Raw genomic sequence first — 22,933 nt, forward strand, 5'->3', positions numbered from 1 at the left:
GCTACAATTGGGTAACTAACTAATTATATGCTTTCATTTCAGGTCATCCAAGTAAGATTGTTTCATATTTGTTTCAGAATGCTTCAATCCAAAATAACTGAAAATTTATTTCAGTTCTCTTAATTTTTAAGAAAGTTATGGCCATTTCACTGTCCTCGATCACAGCTTTTGTGTTAAGTCAATGGAAAATCAATAGGGAACAAGATGCTAATTTCCGAGTATGAAAATGGCCATAACTTTTTTAATACTGAAGATATGAAAGTGAATTAGGTGTCAAATTAAACTTATTTTTGTGCTTTATCTGATGGGATAAATTGCAGACTTGATTTTTTAAATCTCAAAATTATGTAACATTGCTACTAGTAGGGAGTTTGCACGTTCTTCCTGTAAACTGCGTGGGTTTTTTCCGAGATCTTCGTATCCTCCCACACTCCAAAGACGTACAGGTTTGTAGGTTAATTGGCTTGTATAAATGTGACAAACTATGCCCAGTGTGCTGGGATCGCTGGTCAGTGCAGACTCGGTTGGCCAAAGAGCTTTTTTGCGCACTGTAAATCTAAACTAAACAAAACTGAAAAAGCTCAATGCTCTAATTAAGATCACTGACATGAAATGTCAATGTTTTTTCCCCCTCAGATTAAATGCTTCCTATCCCTCTGAGTATTTCTTTCACAAAACTCTGAAATTTGAGAGGTGTAGATTATTGTTCCTTTGGTCAGCAACGAGTAAAAATGTCAGAGAGATGATGTGGAGCTATTCTCCAGACTGAATGGGGCCGTGTAGCTCGCACCTAGGTGTTATTAGACAACACATTTTCATTAAGGAATACCAAATGGACCTCTTCTGTGGAAATAAAGAACTGCAGGTAATGATTTACACAAAATACACAAAGTGCTGGAGTAGCTGAATTGCTTGATTCAGCACAACTCGGACTGAGCAATAACATGCCTATGGTATCACCTCCCGTATCTCATGACTCATCTTTCATCAATGTTGTTGATTGAGAGACGCAGCATGGAAACAGGTCCTTCGGCTCACCTAGTCCACGCCGACCATCGATCACCCGTTCACACTAGTTCCGTTATCCCACTTTCGATCCCACGCTCTGCACATTCAGGGCAATTTACAGGGACCAATTAACCTACAAACCCGCACACCTGTGGGATGTGGGAGGAAACCGGAGCACCGGTTTCAGAGAGAACTGTCTACGTGCAAACTCCACGCAGACAGCACTGGAGGTCAGGATCGAACACGGGTCTCCGGTGCTGTGAGGCAGCAGCTCTACCAGCTGCACCAGTGTGCCACCTTGCTGCCCAACGCTTCTGCTGCTAAATGTTTTAAAGCCACACCTGGTATCATAGTTCACCTCCATCCGTTACTGGACAGTGGTCAGATATTACACCAGATTATATACTTACATATTAAATATTGTTGGATGAACAGGCAGGTGGCATAATCAGTAAGTTTGCAAATTACACCAACATTTGTGGTGTAGTGGATGGTGAACAGGGCCGGATTTAGATGAAGAGAGCTGTTCCACTTGTGAGGCCACTCCCTCCGCGTTGGTTTTCAGCGCTGGCGGCGAGGCAGCGACTGGACAGCCATGGCGGCCAAATCTCCCACAATTCAAAGCGAGGGAGAAAGTGCCCAGCGCCGACCAGTTGCCGTTGCAGTGGGCATGCGCAGGGGGGGCCGATGATGTGCTGGTCGTGGTTGTGCGAATGTGCAGGGGGGGGGAGGACGTGCAGGCCGCTGCAATGCGCATGTGCAAGGCGGCCTGCCGTGCCGGCGGATGAGGAGTGTGCGGAGCCCGGCGGATAGCGGGGGGAGATGGAGAGAGAGAGATAGAGGGGGGTCGCCCAGAGTTGAACGGTAGGTGTCCTGCCTTGGCCGGAAGCCCCCTAGATTTCGAGGCCCTGGTGGTAAATCCGGCTCTGCGAGGCCCCACTAGACCTCGAGGCCCTAAGCTTAAGCTTGTCTACCTTATAGGTAAATCCGGCCCTGCTGGTGAAGAAGATTATCTAAGGTGGCAGGAGGATATAGATCTTTTGAAAAAGTAGTCAAGGGAATGACAGGTGGAATTTAACTCAGATAAGTGTGAAGTGATGCATTTTTGGAAAGGTAAACTAGGGCAGGACATACACAGTGAAAGTCAGGGCCTTGAAGAAGTGCTGTTGAACAGAAGGTCCTTAGGGTAGATAAATGTCCATTGTTCTCTGAAAATGGCAACACAGGTAGGCAGGGTAGTGGGGAATGCATATGGACCTCTTGCCTTCATTAGCTGAAGCATTGAACTGAAGAGTTGGAGGGGTCCCGTTGCAGTTGTATGAAACATTGCTTAATTCACAGTATTGTGCGCAGCTCTGGTCACCGTTCCTGGAAGTAGGTGATTAGAGAGGATACAGAAAAGATTCAAAAGGATATTGCCTGGATTGGAGGGCTTGAGCTGGAAGCACAGTTTGGACAGGCTTGGAGTGTTTTCCCTGGAGCAAAGGAGGCTGAGAGATAACATCTTTAGTTCAGTTTAGTTTAGAGATACCTTGCGGATATTGGCCCTTCGGCCCGCTGACCTGCGATCACCCCGTACACTAACGCTATCCAACACACTAGGGACAATTTTACCAAAGCTAATTAACTTACAAACCTGTATGTCTTTGGAGTGCGAGAGGAAACCGAAGCGCCCGGAGAAAACCATTGTGGTCACAGAGAGAACGTACAAACTCCATACAAACAGCACCCTTAGTCAGGATCAAACACTGGTCTCTGGCGCTGTAAGGCAATGATATTACCACTGCACCATTGTGCCGCCCAAATGATAAAGGAATAGATACAGGACAGAGGAAATGATGAAGGAATATAAAATAAGGAAAGGGTAGAGTTGACGAGCAACCCTGAAGACATCATGTGTAGAAGGAACTGCAGATGCTGGTTTACACTGAAGATAGACACAAAATTCTGGTGTAACTCAGCGAGACAGGTAGCATCACTGGAGAGTAGGAATGGGTGACGTTTTGGGTGAAGAACCTTTTTCAGAAGAAGCGGCTTGACTGAAAATGTCACCCCTTCCCTCTCTCCAGAGATGCTGTCTGAAGACATCATGACAGGTTGATAATTGGGATTCTGACCATTGGGATCCTAATTGTATTAGTGATGTGGTACTTTGCACTATGCACTCGTTCCTCTTTATGGCAGCAGGGGAAAGTTTCCTTGGATCATTCACCTTCTCACATCCCCCAGTGACACATCCACCGTCCCTCAGTGCGTAACGCATTGCAGCACAGTTACTCATCCGCCACACAACCAGCCCATTGTGCAACTCAAGCCATGCCTCGGATGGCACTGAATCATGTTGTACCGGAGGAGGCCATCGGCCCCATCGTCCCCATTCTGGCTCTTTAACAGCTGGTAGAGCCGCTGCCTCACAGCGCCAGCGTTACAGGTTCGATCTTGACCTTGGATGCTGTCTGTGTGTGGAGTTTGCACGTTTTCCCTGTGACCTCGTGGGTTTCCTCCGGGTGCTCTGATTTCATCTCGCATCCCAAAGACGTGCGGGTTTGTGGGTTAATTGGCCTCTGTAAAATGTTCAAGCTGTGTAGAATCCTGTCCATAGTGGGTCGGGAGTGGATGCGTGATGGGCTGAATGGCCTTTCTGCTCCTTATGATCTTACGACTTTCCCTTGCAACAGCAGGAGATGTAACGCCTGTGCTTGTTTCTCTCCCCCCTCTCACTTAAACCACCCCACTGAGTTACTCCAGCATGCTGTGTCCTTTTTTCACAAATCGCTATGCTTGAGCAAATGACAATGTGTTCTGCCAGTGTGCATGTTGTGCTCTGAGTTAGATGGAGCTCGAGTGGCTAGCGATGGAATCAAGGGATATGGAGAGAAGGCAGGAACGGGTTACTGATTGTGAATGATCAGCCATGATCACAATGAATGGCGGGGCAGGCTCGAAGGGCCAAATGGCCTCCTCCTGCACCTAGTTTCTATGTTTCTATGTAAGTGGGATAACGCAGAACTAGTATATGGGTGATTGCTGGCCGATGTGGATTCGGTGGGCTGAAGAGCCTGCTTCCACGCTGTATCTCTAATGAAAGTTGACCAACTGATGCAATTCCCTTCTCCTTCTTCTCATTTTCACCTGGGCAGCAAAGTCCTTTTAAATCGGCATTCTCCCAATTATGAGCAAGGGAAACCAATTCACGACTCCCTTTGCACCCAAACCACCCCTTCCCCTGGCTTGGACAAAGTGGATGTGGAGAGGATGTTTCCACCAGTGGGAGACTCTATAGGACTAGAGGTCATACATAGCCTCAGAATTAAAGGACGTTCCTTTAGGAAGGAATTCAGGACGAATTTCTCCAGTGAGAGGGTGGTGAATCTGTGGAGTTCTTTGCCACAAAAGGCTGTGGAGGCTGTCGGTGGATATTCTTAAGGCAGAGATAGATAGATTCTCGATCAGTACGGGGCTTATTGGGAAGAAAGTAGCTCTTTCTTCCCAATAACCCTTTCTGGTTTAAGCCCTCCCTTCACCACCTCCAGTTTAAATTCCATTTGGAATATTTTGGAGGACCAAGAAACCAAGAACCAGGGGGGTCAGGGATTATGGGGAGAAGGCAGGAGAATGGGGTTAGGAGGGAGAGATAGATCAGCCATGATTGAATGGCGGAGTAGACTTGATGGGCCGAATGGCCTAATTCTGCTCCTGCCACTTATGATCTTATGACTTTCCCCTGCAACCATAGGAGATGTAACGCCTGTGCTTGTACCCCCTCCCCCTCCGTCTTAAACCACCCCACTGAGTTACTCCAGCATGGTGTGTCCTTTTTTCACTATGCTTGTGCAAATGACAATGTGCTCCCATAGGGTGCATGTTGTGCTCTGATTTATCCAGTGCACACAAAGATCTCAACGTGAACACAACGTGAATCAAAGCATTTCCCTACTGTTACAGCTGCATGGCAGTGACGTGTAAACACTCACCTGTATCTGTCCCGCCTGTTTGTTTGCGAGGTTTTGCGGGAGCTGTTGGGAAAATAAATCTTCCGTTACTTCATTGGAATTAATTGCACAAAAACAACATGAAAATTACCGTCACCATCCATCTGCAGCATAGCGTGTTTCACGGGGCTGTGTTAGAAGATTTGCATTCATTTCCCATCTTGTACTTGCCAATGCTATATGTTCCTAACGGCAATCACTGTTAAAATGACATGGAACATGGGACACAGCAGAGTACAGCACTAGACCCATGATATGTCTGTGCCAAACATGATGCCAAGCCCCTCTCTTGTCTACTCGTGCCTAATCATTATCCCTCCATTCTTTGCACATGCATGTACTGTAGATGAATGTCACTCATGTTAAGAGTCATGCTTTGGTAGTTGCGCCCACTTGCTTTTACAGTAGTCCTCCCTGCCTGTCCCCTTTAGAATTAGAAAGACGTGCTAGCATGAAGTTATATATTCTATGTCGTCAATAAAGTCTTTGGGCCTTTATCATGGTGTAAGGCTTCAGTTATTACAACAGCCGAAACACAACATGTACCTATCTAAAAGTCTCTTAAATGCCACTATTGTATCTGCCTCAATCACCAACCCTGGCAGCACGTTCCAGGCAAGGACCACCCTCTGTGTAAAAACATTACCCTACACATCTCCTTTATAATTTGTCCTCCTCACCTTAACATGAAGCCCTCTGCGATTTGATTTTTTTTCCTGCCTGGACTGACAGTCTACCCTATCTATGCCTCTTACAGTTTTATATACTTCTATCAGGTCACCCCCCCCCCCCCCCTCCATCCAAACTCCAGGCAATGTTCTGGTAAACCTCCTCTAGACCTTTTCCAAAGCCTCCACATCCTTCCCGTAATGGGACGACCAGAACTGCGCACAATTTTCCAAATGTGGCTTAACCAAAGTCCTATAAATCTGCACCGTGGCACCCTGACTCTTATACTCAATGGGCTGACCTTGAATAACAAGCATATTGTGACAATTTCTTCCAGAAGTGCAAAGTTGGGGAAATATATTTTCCAAGGCTCATGCAAAAGTTCATGATCCTCACCTATATTGCTGAGAACTATATAATCTGAATTCTATATCATCCCCTTTGCACTTTGAGTTTGGCTTGATTGTATTTATGTACAGTTTTATCTTATTTGATCGGACAGCATGTAAAACAAAGCTTTTCACTGTTCATGTGACAATGTTAAACTTACACCTCGTTCGGCTTCTCCGCGACCCAACCCCCCAGACTAATCAACACCCTAACTGCCCCGCTATGACCTTTGACCCCGACCTGTCTTCCTATTCCACCCCGCAATGACCCACCTCCATTTCTAATCCCTCAAATCTCCAATGGCCCTGATTTGTCCATCACACACACACATTACGTACACTCCATCACCCCTACATGCCCTCCTGTACTACACTTGCCGAATGACACATGAACGCACAGACTCTGAAACATGACCAGTAATCAAAGTATCGCACCACCCCCCCCCCCCCCTCTTCCCACCCCACCCCCTCACCATCACTGATCATTGAGTTCTAACATTGACTGTAACTCCTGATCCAGTACATGCACACCCTCCCACACCTTAGTTTACAGATACTGCATGGGGAGAGATACAAACTCCGTACAGACAGCACCCGAGGTCAGGATCGAACCCAGCCCTCTGGTGCAGTAAGACAGCAACTCTACCGCTGCGCCACCATGCCCTTGAACCTTTCCCCCCCATAGACTAGCTGCCTGGGTATTCCATGATTCATTCCCACGTTCTAGGAACAGTGTATGAAGGAAAGTTCCAATTTGGCCAACCCATGTGAAGGCATTAGCGTTTGGGCACTTCTGTGCCCACTTCGGGGCGATTCTGAATGTGGCACCGCTGGCAATAACCACGTAATTCATCTCTGCAGTCACTCCGATAATTCTGGGCAAGATGTCCCTCAGCGGTGCAGCTGGTAGAGCTGCTGCCTCCCAGCGCCAGAGACCTAGGTTCGATCCTGTCCTCCGGTGCTCTCTCTGTAGAGTTTGCACGTTCTCCCGGCGACCACGTGAGGTTCCTCCCGCCGCTCCGGTTTCCTCCCACATCCTGAAGACGTGCGTGTTTGTAGGTTAATTGGCCTCTGTAATCTGCCCCCAGTGTGGAGATTGGAGGAGAAAGTGGGATAATATAGGACAAGTGGGAATGGGCGATCATTGGTCAGTGCAAACTTATTGGGCCGAAGGGCCTATTTCTATGCCATATCTCTAAAATAAGCTAAGTAAGCCTGTAATAATCATTATTTCATACAACATAAAAACATCTAGTCCGCGCTGACCAACGATCACCCGTACACTAGTTCTATCCTACACACTTGGGCCAATTTACAGAAGCCAATTAACCTACAAACCTGCACGTTTTTGGGATGTGAGAGGAAACCGGAGCACCCGGAGAAAACCTATGTAGTCACAGGGTGAATGTGCAAACTCTGTGAAGACAGCCCCCGTAGTCAGGATCGAACCCTGGTCTTTGGCGCTATAAGGCAGCAACTCTACCGCATCGCCAATTCTACCGCTGCCGCCCTTAGTCTTTCGAGATACGTTGACAAATAAAAATGTAAATGTTTAATGGGGTGCATTGAGAACTAGATTGATATGAAATTAGAAATATTCCCCAGCTCTGCCGATGGCTACCTCGGCCATAGCTGACAGTAAAATTCGTTCAAGGTGCACTGTGTCTAGGTGTATATCTGAATGACAATAAAGTTTTCATTCATTCATTCAAAAGCTAGTGCAGCCGTTTCAGGAGTTACCACCACTAGGTGGAGACTACCAATGAGCAATGGGACTTGTGGTACTACCACAGTTAAATTCATGGACTCTTTTAACAGATAACTAATGGTGAGTCATAGGGATGTACAGCATGGAAACAGGCCTTTCAGCCCCACCTCTCCACACTGACCAAGTTGGCTTTCTGCAGCTAGATCTATTTGCCAGCATTTAAAGTCAGGTTTAAGGTGAAGGTGAAAGGCAAAAGGTTTAATAGGAATCTGAAGGGTGACTTTTTCACACATAGGGTGGTGGGTGTATGGAACAAGCTGCCAGATGAGGTAGTTGAGGCAGGGATTATTCCAACATTTAAGAGACAGTTAGGCAGATACATGGATGCCACAAGTTTAGAGGGATATAGACCAAACGCGGGTTGGTGGAACTAGTGGAACTGGGACATGTTGGTCGGTGTGGACAAGTTGGGCCAAAGCAGGGCTGCCAACATTGGGTGAGAGTTGGGAGTGAGAAATTGCGGGAGAATTCCAGATTCACAACTCTCTGCGTGAAGAAAGTTTGTTCTACTCTATCTCCCCCCTCCCCCTCTCTTTCCCCTCTCTCCCTCTCTGTCTCTCCTCTCCCCCCTCTCTCTCCCGTCTCCCTCCTCTCAATCTCTCCTCTTCCCTCTCTCTTCTCTCTCCCCCCCTCTCTCTCTCCTCTATTCCCCATCTCTCCCTCTCTCTCTTCCCCTCTCTCCCTCCAACCTGACACTTCCCCTCTCTCGTCCCCTCTCTCTCTCTCTCCCCCCTCTCTCCCTCTCTCTCCCCTCTCTTTCCCCTAACCCTCTCCCCTCTCTTTCCCCCTCTCTTTCTCCCCCTCTCTTTCTTCTCTCTCTCCCCCTCTTCTCTCTCTCCCTCTCTCCCCTTCTCCTCTCTCTCCCCCTCTGTCTGCTCCCCCTCTCTCCCCCTCTCTCTCCTTCTCCTCCTCCCTATCTCTCTCCCCCTCTCTCTCCCTCTCCCCTCCCCCCCCCCCCTCTCTCTCCCCCCCCCCTCTTTCCTCCTTTCCTCCTTCTCCCCCTCCTCCCTCCTCTCTCTCCACCTCCCTTTGAGAGTCTGTCCCTTCGGCACAGAGACTCTCGCGGCAGCGGCGCAACGCTTCTGACGCCCCCGAAGGCCCGGGACATGCACTGTCCGGAGTGCTCAATGGCCAGAGCTGCAGCGAGCGACACGCCGGCCCCAGCAAACACTCGTCCGTCCCGGCTCCCCGCATCTGTTCCCACCGCTGGTTCTGCTCCCATCCCTCCCGCAGCCCCTGCTCTCCAACACCCGCGGACCATGCAGTTTATCCGAGTTTTGAAATTTTCGTTGATCACAGAATTTCTCACCACTGAGCGTGAGAAATGTCTGATGAGCGTGAGGGCGTGAGAGTTTGCTTGAGGGCGTGAGTCTCACGCTCAAAGCGTGAGAGTTGGCAGCCCTGGCCAAAGGGCCTGTTTCCACACTGTATCACTCTATTTGGCAAATGTCTCTCTAAACCCTTCCAATCAATGTATCTGCCTAAATATCTTTTGAAATTCATACTTGTATCCCTTCTATAGCTTCCTCCGGCAGCCCGTTCCACATATGGACCACCCTCTGTGAGAAAATGTTGCCCCTGAGGTCTCTCATAAATTTCTCCCCTCTCACCTTAAGCCTACACCCTCTAGTTTTTGAATCCTGTGCCCTGGGAGAAAGACTATGAGCGTTCACTTTATCCATGCCCCTCGTGATCTTATACATGTTAAAATGGACTCCTTCACTCCAAAAATAAAAGTCCTAGTCTATCAGGCCACTACCTATAACTTAAGCCCGCAAGTCCAGGTAACATCCTCTGGGACCATCACAGACTACATAACTAAGGTGTTTACTGCCAGTGCTTACTTGTGCCAGGATCAATTTTTCTGTTCAGTTTTTTAGTTTTAGTGAAACAGCGTGGAAACAGACCCTTTGGCCCACCGAGTCTGCGCCGACCAACAACCACAGGTAGAGAAGCCAATCTATATGGCTTGTTTGGAATGCGGGAGGAAACCGGAGCATCCGGAAAAAAAACCCCACGCAGTAACAGGGAGAACGTACAAACTCTGTACAGGCAGCACCCGTAGTCAGGATCGAACCCGGGTCTCTGGCACTGTGAGGCAGCAACTCTACTGCTGCTCCACTGTGCCACTGGTAGAGTTGTTTCCTGTTCCTTATGATAGCGGCCCTTATTTAAATTGAGACACTAGGATTGAAACAATTGCAGAGAATAAATGGGAATGGGATTAACTGCCTGAGTCGACATGCCAGTGTTGGAGTTGCCTGACCCCTGCACTATACATTTCTCTCCTCTACTCATCTAATTTAGTTTTGAAAACATCTCATCCATCTGCCTGAAATGCCTTGCTGTCTGTGTGTTAGTTGGTAGCACATCCTAGGCTCTGACTCAACAGTTTGGAAGTGCTAGTCAGCAGGAGACAGCTGCTGTGTCTATGGCTCGACACCTGACCTGCTCTCAGCAAGGGGAGACCCGCAAAATACTCCCCACTCCATCAAAGAACAGTTAAACAGGTTAGTTTATTGTCACGTGTAGCGAGGTACAGAGAAAAGCTTTTTGTTGCATGCTAACCAGTCAACGGAAAGAGTATATGTGATTACAATGGAGCCGTTCACAGTGTACAGATACATGATGACATGTTTTATTTTAAACACTTCCTGTGGTGGGATGCTTCCCATTTGTCCTAAGCTCTGAGGAAAGGAATTTCTCCTTGCTTTCTTATAGCATTTCTTTGCAATGGTAAGAATCTCACACATGTGGGAACATTCTCCTCACATCTTCTCTGCTCAACCCTGGCACTGTCTTAACAACCTCCAGCATGTCAGCTCAAACATCTTGCCTATTTTGAATAGAAAATCCTAAATCCTGAAGCTACTGGGAAATTAAATTATAAGGGCATCGTAGTGGCGTAGCTGGTAGAACTGCTGCCTCAAAGCAGTTCAATCCTGACCTTGGATGCAGTCTGTATGGAGTTTGCATGTTCTCCCTGAATTAATGTTTTCCAGGCACCTCGGTTTCCTCCAATGCCCCAAATACGTGTGGCCTGTAGACTAAGTGGCATCTGTTAAATTTACCCTAGTGTGTAGGGAGAGGATGAGAAAGTGGAATAACATAGAACTAGTGTGAACGTAATGCCCCTGTCCCACTTAGGAAATTTGAACGGAAACCTCTGGAGACTTTGTGCCCCACCCAAGGTTTCCGTGCGGTTCCCGGAGGTTGCAGGTGGTGGCCGGAGGTTGCAGGTAGTGGAAGCAGGTAGGGAGACTGACAAAAACCTCCGGGAACCGCACGGAAACCTTGGGTGGGGCGCAAAGTCTCCAGAGGTTTCCGTACAGGTTTCCGAAGTGGGACAGGGGGCATTAACTCCACAATCCTTTTGTCTCCCACCTTCTGTTTTTTGACCTGTCATGTTTTGCCCTGCCCCTCCCCTCTTCTAACACCCTCCTCCCCTCCCCTGCGCAATTAGTCTGAAGAAGGTTCCCAACCGGAAATGTCATCTATCCACGCTCTCCAGCGATGATGTGTTACCCACTGAGTTACTCCGGCACTTTGTGTCCGTCTTTGTAAACCAGATCTGCTATTCCTAGTTTCTATACAGCATGAGACAAAAAGCTGGAGTAACTCAGCGGGCTGGGCAGCATCTCTGGAGAGAAGGAATATAGGTGACGTTTCGGGTCGAGACACCTTCTTCAGACTTCTATACAGCATGAATGGGTGATCGATGGTCAGCGTGGACTGAAGTGGCCGAAGGGCCTGGCTCCTTGCTACACCGCTAAAGCAAACTAAACACGTATTATTTTTCCCTGACGCCTGTCCTCATGCACATCCAGGTAAGCAAAATGACAGCAGAGGCGGTTTCAGAGAGAGTTTTCGAACAATGCCACAGTCGGAATATTAAATACAATTAATTACTGGCAGCTGTCTCTTTGCCCGTTGAATAACAAACGCTCCATTAATGACGGCAGCTTTCACAGGTGGAGCTGGTGTGCTGCCTGTAAGCTTCACTGGATTTAATGAAGAACATTTCTCAGCTGGCTGAGCCGGGGCAAGACGAAATGTGATTCCAATTAGAGGCCTAACTGGAGGCAGCGGACAATAAAAGCAATTGTGGAGGCTGGAGGTTTACCAATCTTACTGCTAATAACGTCAGCCCATCAGGGGGAAAAGCCTTTTAATGCGGGTCCTTAAGAAAACAGTTGATTTCACCTCAATGGCCATGCAGTGAGGTTGCTGACATGTGACAGACCAAACACAAGTCTACTGTTTTATTAGCCACTTGGATAAGTGCAGCTTCTTTTTAACCCTGTGCTATACCCCAGTACTACTCTGGAAGGAATTTCTGAATGCATATGGCTTTGAGTACATTTATATTTAAAAAAAGATTTTATTTTCTTATAAATGTCAAGAAGATTTAAGGGAAATCCCAAGGCACCTTAAGGGGTTGGCCCAAGCCATTTTTTAAAATACAGGTACTAAGAGAGAGGGTAATTAGGGAAAGCTTAGGGTCTGTTAGGAACCCAAAGGAGCAATCTGTGTATGGACCCGAGAACAGAGGGCAGCACAGTGGCGCAGCGGTAGAGTTGCTGCCTCACGGCGCCAGCGACCCGGGTTCGATCCTAACTACGGGTGCTGTCTTTTGCATGTTCTCCCTGTGACCACGTGGGTTTTCTCCGGGTGCTCCGGTTTCCTCCTTCATCCTAAAGACGTGCAGGTTTCTAGATTAACTGTAAAAAATGCGCCAAGTGTATAGTGTACGAACGATAGTTGGTCAGCATGACTCGGTGTGTTTCCACACTGTATCTCTAAACTAGACTAAATTAAACGTGAAGGTTTGTAAGTTAATTGGCTTCTGTAAATTGTCCCTTGTGTGTAAAATGCAAAAGAGGGATAACATGAAACTAGTGTACATTGATCGATGGTCGGCGTGGACTCGGTGGACCGAAGAATGCTCTATCCCTGCACTAATCTAAATATTTCTCATCTGTATTCACTTAAGAGAAAGATCTTGTGGTTGCATGTGCAGGGAGGGAGATGGAAATATTCAAGAACATTTTGTCATTAAAAAGGCTGATATACTAGATGTCTCAGTATGCATAAAGGTAGATAAAGCTACAGGACCTGTTGAGGTGGACCTCAGGAAACTATGGGAAGCAATGGAGGAGAGGGCTGGGGCTCTGATTGAGATTTGTAAATAAGGTGACAGATAACGGGAAGAAAGCAAATGAAGCACCTTGATCGATTGATTGAAAGACGGCAATCAATCGGTCCTTTTGCCCACCGAGTCCACGCCAACCCATTCACACTAATTCTATGTTTAGTTTAGTTTAGCGACACAGCGTGGAAACAAGCCCTTCGGCCCAACGAGTCTGCACCAGCCAGCGATCCTCGCACACTAACATTATCCCACACACGAGGGGCAATTTACAATTTTCCCAAGCCACTTCGCCTACAAACCTGTACGTCTTTGGGGTGTGGGAGGAAACCGGTGTTCCGAGAGAAAACCCACGCAGGTCACGGGGGGCACATGCAAACTCCATACAGACAGCACTCAGATTCGAACCTGTAAGGAAGCAACTCTACTGCTGCGCCACCTCTTTGTTGCTATCCCACTTTCTCATCCACTATCTACAAACTAGTCATTTTAAACACCACTGGATCATCCCTCACACTCTTGTGAACCAAGGAATAAAGTCCTAGACTGCCCGACCTCTAAAGATGGTCCTGAGCTGTGGGGAGAAGCTAGAAAATGTGTCGGAGGTTATGGGGAGGAGGCAGGGGAATGGGGTTAGGAGGAAGCTGTAATTCAATCAGCCACAATGGGCCGAATGGCCTAATTCTATACCTATCACTTATGATCTTATGAAAATATGCAGATGACACAAAAAATGTATACTGTTGTTGATAGAGAGGACGATATTCTTAGGTTGCAGAACGATATTTATCAGCTGTGTAGAAAGGAACTTCATCAAATGCTGGAATGTACCGAAGATACCCACCACCCTCTGTGAGGAAAAAGCTGCCCCTCCGGTTTCTATCAAATCTTTTCCCTCTCACCTTAAACCTGGTTGGTACATGGATAGGATAGGTTTAGTGGGTTGTGCTCTTCCCAACCACAGGAAGATGGGACTAGCGTCGATGGGGCATGTTGGTCGGCGTGGGCAGGTTAGTCTGTAGGGCTTTTTGACTTTCTCTCTAGGGCTCTCTAGTCTAAACCTATGTCCCCTGGTTCTTGATTCCCCTAGTCTGGGTAAAAGACCATGCATTCACCCTGTCTATTCCCCTCATGATCTTACACCCCTGAGCCTCTTGCGCTTCACTCCTTTATTTTGCTGTTTTTTCTCTGCAGCGGTGCGGGGCTTGTGTGACCTTGTTGGCATGTGGGAACAACACAGCTAATTTTCACATGGCGTAGCTATCAGTGTCCAGGGCAGGCAGCCTGGTGTTCCGCCAAAGAGTTGCTTGCGATCAACAAAATGTGAATGTGAGATCTCAAACCATGAGCAATAAACATGAGCTATTGCCATGGGGGCGTAACCATAACTGTGGTTAAAGCAGCAAGCCGTGTCTGTCACATGGACCACATGGGAGAACCAAATGCCATGAATATTTCGCTCATCTATTTTACACCTCGCCGTGGGGCTTATAAGTATTTTCTCTTGCTCCCAGCGGACCGAAAGCAGTAGACAGCAAAGCCAGAGAAGGCCACACAGTGCACACAGTGCTGGAGTAACTCATAGAGCCATAGATTGTGGAAACAGGCCCTTCGGCCCAACTTGCCCATGCCGACCAACAAGTCCCACCTACACTAGTCCCACCTGTCTGCGTCTGGCCCATATCCCACTAAACCTATGACCTCCGGAGGGTCAAGCGGCATCTCTGGAGAACATGGAGAGGTGACGTTTTGGGTCGGGAGCCATCTTTGGACTGAACGCAGGGTGGGGAGGGGGTTCGGGGGGGTTTAGACTGATGGGAGAGAGGAAAGGCAGGATAAAGTGTGGCAGGTAATAGTTAGACATGGCGAGGGGGAGGGTGCTGGGGGGGGGGGGGGGGGGGGGATAATGGGCAACAAAGCCAGGGACATCCCAAGATGCAGAGAAGCTCAAATGTAAATCTATGGCATTATAGTTTTAATAGAAGGGTCTCCAACAGCTATGAATGGTGGGATAGTTCGTACTCCCTGACAACCCCCTTGCCCTCATCAACAATAGAGGGGACTAATAGGGGATGGTGGAAGTGGTGGAAATTCCCAGGTTTGTAAAATCCCAAGTGATCTCATGTGAGGTTAAAAAAAAAAGCATAAAGTGCTGGGGTAACTCATAGAGTCATACAGTGTGGAAACAGGCTCTTCGGCCCTACTTGCCCATACCAATCAAGATGCCCCATCTGCACTAGTCCCACCTGTCTGCGTTTGGGCCATATCTCTCCAAACCTTTCCTATCCATGTTCCTGTCCAAATGTCCTTTAAAATGTGTTATAGTACCTGCCCTATCTACCTCCTCTGGCAGCACGTTCCAGAAGGCCATTACCCACCATGTGAAAATGTTGCCCCTCAGGTTCCTATTAAATCTTTCCCCTCTCACCTTAAATGGATAGGCGACATTTCTAGCTGTGACCCTTCTTCAGACCTGTAACAGACGCCTATCCATGTACTCCAGAGATTTGATTTGGCATTTTCACACCTCACCCTTCCATATCTCTAGTTTCCCTCTGCCCTGACTCTCAGTCTGAAGAAGAGTCTCGACCCGAAGCGTCACCCATTCCTTCTCTGCAGAGATGCTGCCTGTCCCGCTGAGTTACTCCAGTAATTGGTGTCTTTTATTCGTAAACCAGCATCTGCGGTTTACTTATTGGGTCTATTTATTTTGCAAGGTTGTCAATGAAATGGGGAAGTTTCTTGTAAAAGGAAAGATTCTCGTGATCAAAATGCATTTAGAAATGGATGCTTTCAACAGGTACCTGGGCCATGAAATGATAGAAGGGAGTTGACGGCAAGAGCAGTTGGGCTAGTATTGGCGGGTGGGGGGGAAAGGCCAGGGAGAGGGAACCTTTGATGGAACAAAGTAACCACTCTTGGCTGCATAATAAAAAGCAGAGTGAGTCAGTCGGTGGGGGGTTTGGTTAGACGGTGCGAAACTACAGTAGGGGAAGTGTTTAAATAATTAAGGCCTCTGCTGCAAAGTTTCTGATGCTGGACAGAATCCAAGTGAAACCATGGCTTTACTGCCAGAGAGCGAACTGCTGCTGTATATGTGGATCAGCTTTGTTTCTGCTTTGTATCAGCGAACTGCAGCTATGTATGTCCTAGACATTACCCACGTTGGATTTGTTTCCTCATTCCTGTTCATTTGTTTTTCCCACTAACATGGGGCTGCTTGCTGCCTCACTTGATTGACCTTGGCTGCTGGTGAACAGATACGATGCCTACAGCTCATCAGTCACCTCCTGAACGATCTTTTTTGGGCTCCTGAACGTTTCTTTATTCCTGCCAATATTTTGCTACAACTCTGGCGGGCAGGAATGCCAGGAGTTTAATTGGTCATGGAGAACGCCACTCTCTGCAATTTTGCCCTGGACTTACTGAGTTATGGCATCGTTTTGGTCTTATTACTACAGGTCCGCCACCGATTCTCCAGCACCCCTGGTTCCGGAGCCTTTCTGGATTATCCGTTTTGCCAGACCAACAGAGGTCACGGCCTCCGAGAGGAGTCTGACGGTATTGGAATGGCCCGCGTAGGCTGCCGGGGAGCCGAGATACTGGTCCACAAATTCAGCTATGGGAACGGATCTGTCGGCTCTGGCCGGGCCAGAGTTCCAGAGCCCCGGCCGCAGGGAGCAAATTCTACCCGCCGATCAGACGCGGAAGTTCCGATGAAGTCAGGATCGGCCTGTATCATGCTCGCGTGCACTCAACACTGGAGAAACATGCAGAATATAGAACATAGAATAAACAGTACAAGAACTAGAACAGGCCCGTTGGCCGGCATTGACTGTGTCAAACATGATGCCAAGAACAAGATCTGCCTGCACATAATCAATATCCCTCCATCCCCTCGATATCCATATGCCCATTTAAAGGTCTCTTAAATGCCACTATTGTATCAGCCTCCACTACCACCCATTGGCAACGTGTTCCAGCCACTCACCACCCACTGTGTCAAAACCATGCCTGCACATCTCCTTTAAATTTTGCCCCTCTCACCGTAAAGCTACTTCCTCTAGTATTTGATTTTTCTACCCTGGGAAAAAAGTTCTGACTGTCTACTCTATCTATGCCTTGCATCATTTTATTTTAACTGATATCAGCTCCTCACAATCTCCAGTGTTACAGAGAAACCAATCTAAGTCTGTCCAACCTCTCCCTGTGGCTGGTACCCACTAATCCTGGCATCATTCTAGTAAACCTCCTCTGCACCCTCTCCAAAGCCTCCACATCCTTCCTGTAATGGGGCGACCAGAACTGCAGGCAATACTCCAAATGCGGCCTAAACCTAATCCCATTCTCCTGCCTTCTCCCCATAACCCCTGACACCCGCCCTAATCAAGATTCTTATCAATCTCCACCGTAAAAATATCCTCCACAGCTGTCTGTGGCAATGAATTCCACAGATTCACCACCCTCTGACTAAGGAAAAGTCTAACATTGGCGAGAATGAGTCGGTGTTCATTATCACACTGGGATAGTGTAGATTTCAGCAAGATCTGACCTTGTGATAACAGTAGAAGAAGACCGTGTCCATGGTGAGGAGTTATTTGAGTGAGAGATTCTGGTGGATCAGGGGAATTGCACGTATCATGTCAGGTTAGTTGTCAGGAGATTTTTCTTTTCACTGGTCATTAACCTTTGAAACCAGCCAGCAGCTGCTGCTGCTTCTGGGAATTCTTTACATCTGTTCTGAGTGAATCTGGGCGATTTTCCAGCTGGGTTGACACCACAGTGTGGAACGCTAGCCTGCGTGTTGGTGTATGTCTCCCCCCGGGATATGTTTCATCGTTTTAAGAAACAGGCCCACTGAGTCCAGGCCGACCAACGGTCACCCATTCACACTAGTTCTATATTATCCCACTTACTCATCCTCTCCCTAGTTTAGTTTCTTATCGAGGTACAGAGAGAAGCCTTTTTGCTGCATGCTAGCCAGTCAGCGGAAAGACAACACGTGATTAGAATTGCCGTCCACTGAGATCGAGTGCACAGATACGCGATAAAGGGAATAGTTTAAGTAAGAAATGCTCCTGTCGGAGTAGAGATTTAAGAGAGTGGGGAGATTGTGACGTGCGATGGCAGATCCACATCTGGGGCCAGCACGCAGGTAGTCGCCTGGCCTGGGCGCCACTAGGGGGGGCATTTTACAGAGGACCAATTAACCTGCAAACCCGCACGTCTTTGGGATGTGGGAGAAAACTGGAACGCCCAGAGGAAACCCACGCAGTCACAGGGAGAACATACAAACTCCACACAGACAGCACCCGAGGTCAGGCTCGAATCAGGCGCTGTGAGGCAACGGCTCTACCCGCTGCGCCACTGTGCCGCCTTGTGACTGGAGTGGAATTGTTTTAACTTGCCATTGATATCTCCGACTGTTGGCTCTGACAAGAGATTACACAAAGCAGGACGCAAGGTGGTAGGATAACTCAGCGGGTCAGGCAGCATCTCTGGAGGGAAGGAATAAGTGATGTTTCGGGGCGAGACCTCTTCAGAAGTCTGCCTCCATGCCCTTCTCTATGGGAAGAAATCCTCACCACCCAGAGATGACCCCTTCTCCCGTCTCCACCTTGTCCCCTCTTGGACTCCCCAGAACAGGCTTCTACCCTCTCTAGACAATAGACAATAGGTGCAGGAATAGGTCAGTCAGCCCTTCGAGCCAGCACCAATCAGTACCCCGTTCTTGCCTTCTCCCCATATCCCTTGACTGCTATCTTTAGAGCTCTATCTAACTCTCCCTTGAAAGCATCCAGAGTATTGGGCCTCAATGCCTTCTGAGGCAGAGAATTCCACAGATTCACAACTCTCTGTGTGAAAAAGTTTTTCCTCATCTCCTTTCTAAATGGCCTATCCTTTATTCTTAAACTGTGGCCCCTAGTTCTGGACTCCCCCAACATCGAGAACATGTTTCCTGCCTCTAGTTTGGCCAATTCGTTAATAATCTTATATGTTTCGATAAGATATCCTAAATTCCAGTATGCAAGCCCAGTCGCTCCATTCTATCAACATATGACAGTCCCGCCATCGCGGGAATTAACCTTGTGAACTTACTCTGCACTCCCTCAATAGCAAGAATGTCCTTCAGCAAATTTGGAGACCAAAACTGCACACAATACTCCATGTGTGGACTCACTAGTCCCCTGTACAACTGCAGAAGGACCTCTTTGCTCCTATACTCAACTTCTCTTGTTATGAAGGCCAATATGCCATTCATCGCCTGTTGTATCTGCATGCTTACTTTCAGTGACTGATGAACAAGGACCCTGAGGTCTCATTGTACTTCCCCTTTTTCCAATTTAATACCATTCAAAAAATAATCTGCCTTCCTGTTTTTGCCACCAAAGTGGATAACCTTACATTTATCCATATTAAACTGCATCTGCCATGCATCACCAACCTGTCCAAGTCACCCTGCATCCTCATAGCATCCTCCTCACAGTTCACACTGCCACCCAGCTTTGTGTCATCTGCAAATTTGCTAATGTTACTTTTAATCCCTTCATCTAAATCATTGATGTATATTGTAAATAGCTGCAGTCTCAGCACCGAGCCTTGCGGTACCCCACTAGTCACTGCCTGCCATTCTGAAAGGGACCCGTTAATTCCTACTCTTTGTTTCTTGTCTGCCAACCCATTTTCTATCCATGTCAGTACCCTACCCCTAACACCACGTGCTCTAATTTTGCCCACGAATCTCCTATGTGGGACCTATTGTCGATTGTCTTATCATAGGCTTTCTGAAAGTCCAGGCACACTACATCCACTGGCTCTCCCATCCATTTTCCTAGTTACATCCTCAAAAAATTCCAGAAGATTAGTCAAGCATGATTTCCCCTTCGTAAATCCATGCTGACTCTTTATTTCGAACCGCCAATGTGACATCAACCGTCTCAACTTTTCCACTCCCCTTACCTACTCCAACAGGAAAAAGCACTCTGAAGATGGGTCTTGACCCGAAATATCACCCATTCCTTCTCTCCAGAGATGCTGCCTGTCCCGTTGAGTTACCCCAGCTTTTTGTGTCTATCTTCGGTTTAAACCAGCATCTGCAGTTCCTCATTACACATTTACGCATCTCTGGAGAACTTGAATGGGTAACATTTCAGATTGTGGCCCTTCTTCAGACCTACTATCCCTCCTTTGTTGACTAGTACCATCTCTAAGTTCTAAACCTCAGCCAATATTCCAAAACAGCCTTGGTTCTTCCATTAGGCATAGGAGCAGAATTAGGCTGTTCGGACCATCGAGTCTGCTCCACCAATCAATCATGCCTGATCTACTTTGCCCTCTCAACCCCATTCTTATCCTTCTTCCAGTAATCTTTGATACCCTTACTAATCACGAACCTGGCAATCTCCACTTTAAAAATACCCAAGGACTTGGACTCCACAGCCGTCTGTTGCAATGAAATCCACAGATTCGCCACCCTCTGGTTAAAGAAATTCCTGCTCACCCCAATTCTGAAGGTACGTCCTTTTATCTAGGCTGTGCTCCCTGGTCCTAGACTCTTCCACCACTGGAAACAAAGTAACTCTTTCCTATCACACAATGTAACGGCACAGTGGTGCAGCGGTAAAGTTACTGCTTTACAGCGCCAGAGTCCAGGGTTCGAACCCGACTACTGGTGCAGTCTATATGGAGTTTGCATGTTCTCCATGTGACTGCGTGGGTTTTTTCCGGTTGTTCCAGATTCCTCCCACATTTCAAAGACATGCAGGTTTGTATGTTAATTGTCTTCTGTAAATTGTCCCTAGTGTGTAGGATAGAACTGATCTACGGGTGATCGCTGGTCAGCATGGACCCGGTGGGCCGAAGGGCCCGTTTCCACGCTGCACCTCTAAACTAAACTAAAACTAAACTAATCAGAGCCCGTCTCTTCGGTAAAGGGCCTGTCCCACTTAGGCAATTTTATTCGGCGACAGCCGGAGACCGTCACAGTCGTAGCAGGTCGGCGAAAAAGCGGCGGCTGGACCCCCCCCCACCCCACCACGAGAATGTCTTCGACAAGCTACGACAACCTACCACCTAGTCGACGTCAAGCTGCGACAAGCTACCAACAACCGGCGACCCATTAGGGCGTCCACCAACGACCACACCTACGACCACACAGGCGACAACTTACGACAACCAAAGTCAACCTACGTCCACCCACGACAAGCTACGACAAGCAACGACCCTGTCGGCAACAACTGAAGACAATTCAGTCGCCGGTACCTGTCGCCGGTTGACGTAGGTAATCGCCAATGGAATTCACCGAAGTCAGCATCAACAACCAACGTCACCTGGCGACAACCTGCGCCATCCGGGCGACAACCTATGACAGCATCTACGACAGGAGAAGACAAGCTACGTCAAGCCCTCAGTCGCCGAAAAGTTTTGAACATTTCGAAATCCAGCGGCGACCAGAAAAACGTTACGACTCTTTAGGCGACTTGAGGAGACGACTCTCGACCGTCACCCTAGGCGTCAACCCATGAACATGTGGCAGCAGCCTAGTCGCCTGTAGACGAAAGCATCGCCTAAGTGGGACAGGGGCTTAAAGTAGTCAACAACGCACCCCCTTCGTACAGCAGCAAATCTGAGATTATAGACTCAGTGGGATAATGCATTAAGTCAGCAGCCGTCACTCTAATACTGTGCACTCAAGCTCTACTTTGCTGTGTCGTGTGTGATCATTATTAATTTATCGCAGTGACCATTTTACCATCTGTGCAGGCTCTGGTGGAGTCTAAAAATTGTCCTGGGCACAGTTTAGACTTCATCTCTTGGAGCATTACATTGCTACAGTGTTTAATACTCTAGTATTTCAATACTCTTTGGAAAATTAAGCAAAATCACCAATTGGGTAACATTAAAACAATTCATAACTTGGAGACAGCAGTATGTACAGCCAGAGATACAGGGTTTGGTTTAATTCTCCATCTTGTGAAAGACCATGTGACATTCAGACAAAACAGTGAGACAGGAGGTCTGGAAGCCTGAACTTACTTGGCATCAAGGTGCGATCATCGGGGATGGCATCCTCCAAGTCAAAGCCGTTGTCGCATGAAACTGAAGGAAAAAGTAAAACATTAGACAAATGTAACAACATTTAATCAGATCTATTTTTTCTTACAGATCACTCTTATATGGACGTAAACATCAGGAGCATGAAGAAGCCTCAGTCTAAGAGTCATACAGCACAGAGATAGGCCCTTCGGCCCATCTTGTCCATGACAGCCACGATGCTCCATCTAAGCTAGTTCCATATGGCTTTCGTTGTTCCATATCCCTCTAAATCTTTCCTATCCATGAATCTGTCCAAATGTCTTTTAAATGTGGCGCAGCGGTAAAGTTGCTGTCTTACAGCGCCAGAGACCTGGGTTCAATCCTGACTAGGGGTGCTGTCTGTGTTGAGTTTGTATGCTCTCCCTGTGACCTGCGTGGGTTTTCTCCGGGAGCTCCGGTTTCCCCACACACTCCAAAGACGTACAGTTTGTAGGTTTAGCTTGGTAAAATTATAAATTGTCCCTAGTGTGTAGAATAGTGCTAGTGTGCGGGGATCGCTGGTCGGCGCGGACCTGGTGGGCCAATGGGCCTGTTTCCGCGTTAAACGAAACTAGATGTTGTTATTGTACCTGTCTCAACTACCTCATCTGGCAGCTGGTTCCATAAGCCCACCTCCCTCTGAGTGGAAAAGTTGCCCTTCAGGGTTTCTATTAAATCCAAGTCCACATTTTCAACTTCAATCTATCTGCATCTGCCTGAAAAATATTCAAAGACTCTGTTTCTTTCCTTTGAAACGAATTCCAAATAATTTCACCTTAGCTGTCTTAAATGGGCAAATTCTTATTTTAATTGTGGCCCCGAGTTCGTTCTACCTGTCCTCATATGGCAACCCTCACAGTCCAGGTATTAGTGCAGTAAACTT

At 47.6% G+C, this 22,933-nt stretch overlaps 1 protein-coding gene across 1 annotated transcript in view; it reads right to left on the reverse strand.

Annotated features, from left to right (window-relative positions):
- The window catches only part of cd99l2 (CD99 molecule like 2), a 155,062-nt gene that overhangs the window by 26,335 nt on the left and 105,794 nt on the right, over positions 1-22,933 (reverse strand). The window contains exons 2-3 of the mRNA XM_033030254.1: positions 22,012-22,074; positions 4,969-5,024 (exon numbers count right to left, since the gene is read on the reverse strand). Coding sequence (XP_032886145.1) covers positions 4,969-5,024; positions 22,012-22,074 — 119 coding nt within the window. The remainder of the gene's footprint in view (positions 1-4,968; positions 5,025-22,011; positions 22,075-22,933) is intronic.

Source organism: Amblyraja radiata, chromosome 12 (genome assembly GCF_010909765.2).
Source record: "Amblyraja radiata isolate CabotCenter1 chromosome 12, sAmbRad1.1.pri, whole genome shotgun sequence".
Taxonomy (NCBI): domain Eukaryota; kingdom Metazoa; phylum Chordata; class Chondrichthyes; order Rajiformes; family Rajidae; genus Amblyraja; species Amblyraja radiata.